The 9,185-nt window shown below is 43.2% G+C and overlaps 1 protein-coding gene across 2 annotated transcripts in view; it reads left to right on the forward strand.

The window, feature by feature from the left end:
- CTTNBP2NL (CTTNBP2 N-terminal like) overlaps positions 1 to 6,637 on the forward strand; it is a 30,425-nt gene extending 23,788 nt beyond the window's left edge. For both annotated transcript variants that reach the window (XM_082227649.1, XM_082227648.1), the window contains exons 4-5: positions 928 to 1,035; positions 1,880 to 6,637. In XM_082227649.1, the coding sequence (XP_082083775.1) occupies positions 928 to 1,035; positions 1,880 to 3,325 (1,554 nt within the window). In that variant the 3' untranslated portion in view covers positions 3,326 to 6,637. The remainder of the gene's footprint in view (positions 1 to 927; positions 1,036 to 1,879) is intronic.
- The last annotated feature ends 2,548 nt before the right edge of the window (positions 6,638 to 9,185 follow it).

Genomic DNA, 9,185 nt, shown 5'->3' on the forward strand with positions numbered 1-9,185 from the left:
TTTGATCATAGGCAGCTTCAAATCTGCAGATATGTGCTTTCCCAATAATTACAAATATCCTAGAAAAACAGCTGCTGACAATTCTGAAAGGAAGCAACCACTTCCTTTTAGAACATTAACAAACTAGAACCTCTTTTGTTCAGTTATTGTCCTGCATTTTGGTCATTTCCCCAAGTTCATAATTTAGAAAGATGCAGATCAATCTTTTCCTTCCTCTCCAAATGGTCTTGAGTTGTAGACTAGCATGCCCTATTGTATGTTAATATATCTGTCCCAATCCTATAAAAAGAGTTGTCCAAATTGATTTGATTTACACCAGTTACACAGTTTCATAAACTCCAAAACAAACATGGGGGCTTGGGAGAAGCAGAAGCTTACACATTTTATCTCTTTTGCCATGGTCTAATTTCTAGTTGAGGAAGACCCATAAACTTGCATGTAGAAATGCCTGTTGTGCTGAAAAATGGGAAAAGAAAAATTGAGTGCTCTCCAGTTACTGGAAGAACAATATTGGCAGCAGTTAGATCTAGTTACAGCTGGCAGAGACAACATGGAACACCCCACTGGTTCAACTGGGAACCAAGTGCTATTTGGCTCCTCTTGGTTCTACTGAGAACTTGCTCTCAATTCTCAATTCTCAAAAACTCAATTCTACCTGGTCATGAAGTATTTTCTGTACCTGTAAAGCATCTGAATTTGTTTGTTTTCCTGTTCCTTCTCTGTTCCACCATGAAGTGACACTTTAGCGTTGTTCAGAAGCCTTATGCTACTAGGTAAAGGTCAAAGATTCTGTATGTCTGTATTTTTGTGTGTTTTGCTTGAAATATTGCTTTAGGCAGAAAGGGGCCTGGCCTGTATATCTGGATACATTTGTAATTGATGCTGTATTTAAAGGTGATTGATGGTGTTCTTCTTCTGGTCTGAAAGGTAATCTTGGATCTTGAGGAAGAGAGGCGGCGGCATGCCCAAGATACTGCTGAAGGAGATGATGTCACATACATGCTGGCAAAGGAACGAGAGCGGCTCGCACAACAGGTATGCCTTCTCACTAGTTAGTCAGCTCTTGGAGAGGAATGATTAATTGCTGCTTAGCACAGAAAACATGCCTTGTATGGGTGGGGAAACTGATGCCTAGCATTGGTATTTGTGTATTTGGGAGCTTCATTCTCCACCGCCAGGGAGAGACTAGACTTACTAGAGTGAGATTTTTGTCCAGTGTGTGAAAGTAGCCTGCAGAAGCAAGAGATGTAATAACATTTGAGCATAAAAGGAAATCATGTTTCTAAGAAGAGGTTTATTTCCAATGCAAATTGCAAGTCGCAGCAGGCAGACTCTAAATGGGGCTGCAGTGGGAACCACATGCTTGCAGTTTGGCACTGGGACTTTCTTCCATTACCATGCCACTAATTTCCTTACCCACACAAGGCAAATAGTAGATGCACAATGGAACTGGTGTGTGTCAGGGTTGGGGAATGGATGGGAGAGAACATGTGGGTAACCACTTTTTTTTTTTTTTTTTTTGCTCCACACTTGCACACCATAGGTATGAGACCCTTGCCATGATTATGCCTGAGGGAATGTGGCTATCTGTTGGCGGGGGTGGGGTGGGATAAAAGGTCCCCATCCCTAATCTACATTATGTTGACTTTACACCTTATGGTTAATGTGTGTACTCCTTAATCTGGTCATTTTCTGTGCACACATTAAGCTGGGAGTGCAGACTGCTCATGAATCTTAATTTTTATCTACAGTGATCCTTACATCCATCCACTCACTAACTGATATGACTGCCTTTGAGAATCTTTGTGTGTGCAGAGTGTGCACAAAACTATTTTTTACTTACTCCCCCCCTCTGAGCTTCTTTACCTTCCTTTTATAGCTGGAATTTGAGAAGTCGCAGGCGAAGAAGTTTGAGAGAGAGCAGAAGAAGCTATTGGACCAGTTGGAGGAGGAGCATGACCGCCAGCAGCAGCTTTCTGCCATGCTTGTGTTGGAGTGCAAGAAAGCCACAGCCAAAGCCGCAGAGGAAGGACAGAAGCTTGGGGAGCTGAGGCTGAAGCTAGCTGAGGAAAGAAGCAAAGCAAGCCACTTGGAGGGAGAGCTAGCAGCCCAGAAGAAGAGAGGCTTGCAAATGGAGGCGCGAGTGGAGAAGCAGCTGTCCGAGTTTGACACTGAACGGGAGCAGCTGAGAGCCAAGCTGGATCGGGAAGAGAATCGCACCAAGGCCCTGAAGGAAGAAGTAGAGAATCTGAAGACAACTCTAAAAGAATTAGAGGCCTCATATAAAGCTGGGAGAGGCAAAGCAGAGCACACGCCAGCAAAGATCTCAAAGGTATCCACAGCAACTGCCACAGAGGGCTCAAGTAGGTCAGTCACTTGCCAGACAGAAAGCCCCTGGACAGAGAGCCTCAGCCAAGGAAGTACTATTCGACGGGCACCTATATTATCGCCTATCTCTGCCACTGCTTCCCACTCTTATACCAAGGCAAATGGGCACTGTGATGCTCATGCACAAGCAAATATGGAGCCAACTCTGCCCAAGGATGAGCCGATTGGACCAGCAGCTGAGAGGGCCACAGAAATTAGCAGCTCCCCAGCGAGAACAGTTTCCCTTTCGCCTTCAACCCCACCAGTCCCTTCCAGTGGGATATTCTTTTCTCCGAGCAACACAACTTCTTCATCACTGACACCCTCCCCATGTTCCTCCCCAGTGATGACTAAACGTTTGGTTGGAGCATCAGTCAGCAGCCCCAGCTACCAATCTTCGTACCAAGTGGGGATCAACCAGCGCTTCCATGCGGCGCGTCACAAATTCCAATCCCAATCTGATCAAGATCACCAGCCAAGCGGTCTCCAAAGCCCTCCATCTAGGGATCTGTCACCCACCCTGGTGGATAATTCTGCCGCAAAGCAGATTGCCCGTAATACAGTCACTCAGGTTCTCTCCAGGTTCACCAGCCAGCAGGGTCCCATCAAGCCAGTTTCTCCCAACAGCTCCCCCTTTGGCACAGACTACCGAAGCCTGGCCACTCCCCTGAGCCCCAAAAGTGAGTGTGGCTCAGGCAAGGTCTCTGGCCCATTGAGTCCACTGTCACCTGGAATTAAATCACCGACCATACCCAGAGGAGAAAGAGGAAACCCTCCACCAATTCCTCCCAAGAAACCTGGACTGACTCCTTCTCCAGCCAGTCCCACTCCACCAACTAAAACCTCCTCTCAGGCATCTTCTCTGGGTTCTCCTATGGACTTGGCAAGTAGCTGCTCAAGCAATCCTGTTGTAGCCAATGGGAAAGAAATTGAGATCTTATTGCCAACCAGTAGCTAGCTTCCAAAAGTGTTGCATTCCAAGTGTTTGCCATTCCTGAAGCTGAAACAGCTGCTACACTGTCTTATCCACTTTACGTTATTTATTATTTGGCTAGTAACAAGATCTGTTTGTATAGCACGTTTAGTGTACTTTTCCTTTTGATTTATGGTATATAGAAAATAACACAACTTGTGTACAAACCTTTAAACACTAGATCTTCGAGGTGTCTTAACGGCAGCAGGCACATCAAACAAGCAGAGAAGCAGTTGATTTCCTGTGCTGGGGGCTGACCAGTGGACTATGACAGTCAAGCAGTTGCTTTTAAATCATGCAGCAAAATACACTCCATGCAGACTTCCATTCCAGACAGACATTTCCTAAGAAGTGCCTGAGCTTAAGCTGCACTGCAGCCATGCGTGTGTTTCTCTGCAAAACCAGAAGTGATTGTCCAATTGAAGCAAGCCCAGATTCCTCTCTGAATCACGAATGTTGAAATAACCACTGTCCTTAATCCTTTCCATTAGTTCTGTTATCAGCAGAAATGAAATGTTCCAGAGGCCGGCCAATTGTTTCCCTCTTAGGAACCAAGTCAGTTATGTTGCTGCATTGTCAGGCACATTTGGCCTTAATAGGGAGCTTTGTACATCCTGAGCTTTTTCTATGTGACCATGTAAACATAAAATAAAAGGGGAGGGGGATTTAAGCAATCAGGGTGCCATTTTCCCCCAGTCAAGTACTCATTTCTTTTTATATGCAGAGAGAGAAAATAGGTGAGATTAAATCTGGAAGTGTTCCACTAGTTTTTAAAAATATTTTTCACATATTTTGCTGTTTTGTATGTAGAATCTCTGAGAGCAGAATCTTCTGAGATAATGATCTTAACATTACTTGAAATGAGAAGTGGTTAGTCAGTTCTATGCATGTTTTAATCACTGGAAAGATAGGGATCCGTGCTAGATGATTCAAAGCAGTAACGTTGGGTTGTATCCAGCTAAGTTTTTCTCAAAGTAAACCCATGGAAATTAATGATGCTTGCAAAAGTCATCCCTCCCTGGGAAAAGTATAGCATTTTCAAAAGTTGTGTGTGCTGCAAGGAGAAAAGGAAATTTCTCCGTCATCTACACAAACACAAAGTATTTCTTTTTCTCTCAAGATCCTCAGGGAGCCAGAAACATTGTGTGGTGTTGGTGACTTGCAGTTCTTGCTCTGCCCACCAGCAGCTCTGGTCACACTGACATCTGGACCTCTGCAAAGGTCCCTCCCTGGTGGGGAGGTTGTCTTCTCCTGCACTGGACACGAGGTCTTGATGCTGCTTCAAGACTCCACTATCTCCTACTCTAAACTTTTTTTCTAAGCTATATTGAAGTATTTTAGCAAAGTGACTGATATTTCTGAGACTAGGAGGCCATACCACTTGACCATATACCTCTTAAATTTTAATCAGTGTACCGTAATTTCAGTTGGCTGCCCCTACACTAACAGTACTCCAGAATGTCTTATAGACAACTAGGAAAGCACACAAACAGTCCATTTGTGCAGTACAAGTTTCTGAATATGGTCTGTGCAGCTGCATACTGGGTGAATGGTTTCTTATTGGTATCTCTGTGAATCATGAACTATAAGGGCATTGTAGCAGCCCTTAATATCTTTCCTTGGTATTAGACTAACTTGTATCTTGATATGATAGAGATTTATAAATAATAATATTATTAGGAAAATGCACAGAGTATTGTAGTCTACAGTGGATGGTGAGAAGGGAGAAGGCAAGAGGAGATTTATATTTTTGCCAGTAGTCTGTCTTCAGAGATTAAGCTAAACACAACTATTAAAATGTTCCCAGCTAATCCAGTAAGACATCTAGCGTTAGTATTGTAGGTTTTCTATAGACCTGAGTGTATGCAGGAAAAAACCAACATGTTTATTCTTCTCAGAATCCTGTATCGCTGGAGAAGTTCCTGGATAATAATGATGATAATATATTTTAATGAAGTCAAAACTGCATAATCTAGTATTATCATTAACACTGGTATATTTGTAAAGTCAAATGTATGAAGCACAGTCTTTTTACCATTTTTATAACTGGCAGCATTAAACACCTCAAACATTCACACTATCAACAAAGGGTTATATTTTTGTGATGTGAATATTGTGCAGGAACATGTTTGAGAAGTAGGTTGGGCTGCTTTTATCATGAAATGTTTTTACCGGATAGGCATGGAGCATTTGCTAGCAATTTGTAGGCATTTTGTTAGCTGTAGTATGTCTGAAAGACATATATAAAAATGTGAAAACACTTCCAGTAGCTGGCAATACCAGGGACAAAGCTTTTAAAACAAAAATAAGAAACTTCATACTACTTGGTAGGAATGCTGCCAGTATTTGCTACCACTTTTGCCCTTAGCTTCTGGGCAGTTTCGTCTTTACTCTTCAGAGTTCTTCTGTACCAACATCCATGCCAACCATTGCCATGCAACATAACATTATGATGTGATGGCACCTCTCCAGCCAGCTTTTGGGTAGGGAACCACACCTCTTCATTTCCGCTGCACATTCTGATTCCTCAGTCTTGCATCATGCAGCAGTGAGCCAGCACCCTTGGGAAATATGTATGCATTTGTAACAGGGTGCATTAGGTGCATACCTTAAAGATTATCTGCAACTTTGGTACATGTGAGATTGCAACCAGTGACACAAATTTCTGTACAGAACTTTTTGTGCTTAGGTGCCAGCACTTGGCAGAGGATAGGGGCACTTGGTCAGCTCATTTCCACCTATTTGATCACACCTCTGCATATAACCTGATTCTTTTTCCACTTCTGGGGGTGGAGTCAGACTTTGCATAAGGCAAAGTCCTCTCCCTGGTCTGGAATGTTGCAAAACAATCCGTACAACATCAAAAGCCTGTTAAGGTTCCACCCACCACTTTCTACCATCCAGCGCTCAAATCTATGAAGGTATTAATCTCACCTGTGGCAATCCACTTAACCCAGCCCATTTTCTAGAGCTATGACTCCGAGGAGCCTTAGAGCAACTCCGCAACCTGCTTTGAAACTATGGGAATAGAAGCAAAGAGACGATTGCCGACAGAGCATCTCTATGCTGCTGCTTTATTTTGTTTTGTCTCTTGCATCTCACATACAGGAATTTTTTTCTTCACAGACAATTACTCAAGAGAAAGGGGGAGGGGGAGTTTTGTCCAAAGTCTTCTTTCCTTACACTAAGAAGAAAACAGTGTCTGCACTGTCCCGGAAGTCAGAGTCTGAGACTTTGAACTAATTCTTTTTTACTGGATGATGGGACAAGTTAAAAATATATTTATGACTAGGAAAATTCCAGTCTTCTGACTCTTTCTTAGACTTCTTGCACTATGGCCATGGGATGATGTGGTTAGAGTGTCAGACTTGGAGAACCTGTGTTCAAATCCCTATTTGGTCTTGAAACTCACTGGATAACTGGCTGAGAATATGTAACTCGTCCAAACTTACATCAGAGGGTTGTTGGGAAGATAAAATTAGCAGAGGTTACTTCCTACTGCAGTTACTCTCTTCATTGTTAGAGCAGAGTCTTGATTTGTGCAGCAACTTGTCTGCAGCTCTGAGAGCCATAATTTTCCAGTCCAGGAGTGTTCAAAAATAATTCTCTTATGCCACCTTGTGTTGTGAATAATACATGCTTCTCTGTTGACTCTGGCAGACATATATTCTTGCAACTTTTAAAATGAGGGGATTGAAAGGCATGCTTGGATTTAGGCTTATCTCTTGAATGTTATTTCTCCAGGTGACTGGTATTTTTCTTAATTCAGTAGAATTTCCACTTCAGTAGGTCCTTCCCCCCCCCCCCCCCGCAGAGCTACCAACATATAGGAGAAAGATTACAGCATTTGGGACTTTTTGGTTTAGAGAAATGGCAAGGAAGCAGTAACTGGATTAAAGTTTTTCAACTTCTATAGACAAAGTGGTTAGAGAAAAGTTATTTTCCATCTCTCTTAACACTAGAACCCATGGACATTCAATGAAGTTGATTATGATGAATACAAACCGCATAGGCATAGAATTGACATAAACACACAAAAAATATTCATTGCACATTCTGAGCAGCTAGAAAATTTTCAGCTTGAAACGCAAGTTTACTAAAATACAAGTTGCCTGACTGCACTGGAGGAATTAGGTTACAGCTCCCCAAACAAGCAAAGAAGCTATGGGTTTAATCAATGAGGCACAGCAGAGACTGTGGTTGTTTTTGGGATATATTATTTACTTACACATATATACAACCGGGGCCTATCATAGAAGGGTTCACAGCATTGGCACCCCAAAGGGGTCTTGCTTTTCCCATAGCCGCAGCCTTGTATTCAAGCAGAAATTGGCGATAGCTCTCTCTCTGCCTTTCCAACCTGCAGCTTTTCCCTCTAGGTCACATCACAGCAAACTCTGCTCTAAAACTCAGGTTTTGTCCTTTTAGCTGAGAGATGAAGGCCCCCACCCATTTCCTGTGCTAGAGTCCCCTCTCTTTTGCTCTCTTAATGGCCCATCACCTTTCCTTTGTTCCTCTGAATGGTCCATCATCCTGAGTGGTTACCACATCAGGAAACCAGCCTGGCTTATGTTTTAACACTTGCTGGGTCCAGAAGTTAGAAAGTCTGGCATCCACAAACAATACATCGTTAGAGCCCAACCCCTATCACCCCTACCTAGCATGGTCAATGACCAGCAGTGGTGAGTTTTGGTCCAGCTGCATCTCCTCATCCTTGTTGGTATGTTCTGTATCCAGGCCCAGGTATGGAGCCACATCTTGCCCCTGAACAGGTGAAGATTTTGCCTGTGTACCTGTACCAGGAGTATGACAGAGGCTTTACCTTAGCCTGTCCTCTTTATGCTTGAGCTGGAGGAAGGAGAGAGCAGGTTAGTGGAAAGGGTGCAGGGGTGACAACTTGAATAAAATATGGGGGGGACAGTTAAGCCCCAGCATGCATAATCAATCACAAGACATGGCATGCACACACTGTTTGAATGGCAATGCCCATCAACTGGAGAAGCAGCCCCCTTAAACATTTTAGTGGGGAGGCTGAAGGGACCTTGGTCCCTAGAAGTTGGCTGTTATGGAAAGGGATGCTAAGCATACAATCTACAAGATGAGAGTGGAATAGGGTCCTTGGGGGTCAAGGAAAGAAGCTCAATCTGCCCAGATCTGGCGGGTGCTAGAGAGACAGCTGAGGAGTTAGCATTGGATCGAGGAGAGAGTAGAAACTTGTGGGGAGTGCAGAGGGTGAAATAATATTGGAGGTTGTGGGTCTTGTGGCTCTAGGTCATAGGAAGTTCTCAGAGGGATTAGGAAACTGACTGGCCTAGTATTTGGCAGTCTGTAGCATTTGTGACTCATGATTTTGTGAAAATTACAACCTTTAAACCAGACTTACAGAATGTTCCTTGCTCTGCAGAGCTGCCTGTTGGAAACTTCAGCCAAAGGAAATATTGGTTGCTGAAAGGCACTTTCCCTGAATACGTTGACATTGCCCATTCTGCCACAGTGGACCCTCCTTCCAGTTTATTAATTGAAACCTGCTATGACTTCTAGAATAATGACGCTAATAATGAGCTTTCTGGTGAAAACTTCCTCTGGAAACATTTTCCTGGCTTATCCACCAGAGAGCAGCCTTTCCATATCAATTCACTCGCATGGCCAAATTTTGCTTAGGGTCCCTTCCAACTATATGATTCCAACGGATCACTGCTCAGTCCTCTAACCAAATGCCAGTGGCCAAAAAGAGCTGGCTATTTGAAATGTTTGTTTTATTTTATTTCAGAATGTATAAAGCATTCTTCATATAGAGAAGACCCGAGTAATGTACAGAAATAGAATATAAAACATGGTGTATGTC

Source organism: Podarcis vaucheri (genome assembly GCF_965113315.1).
Source record: "Podarcis vaucheri genome assembly, chromosome: 6".
Taxonomy (NCBI): Eukaryota; Metazoa; Chordata; class Lepidosauria; order Squamata; family Lacertidae; genus Podarcis; species Podarcis vaucheri.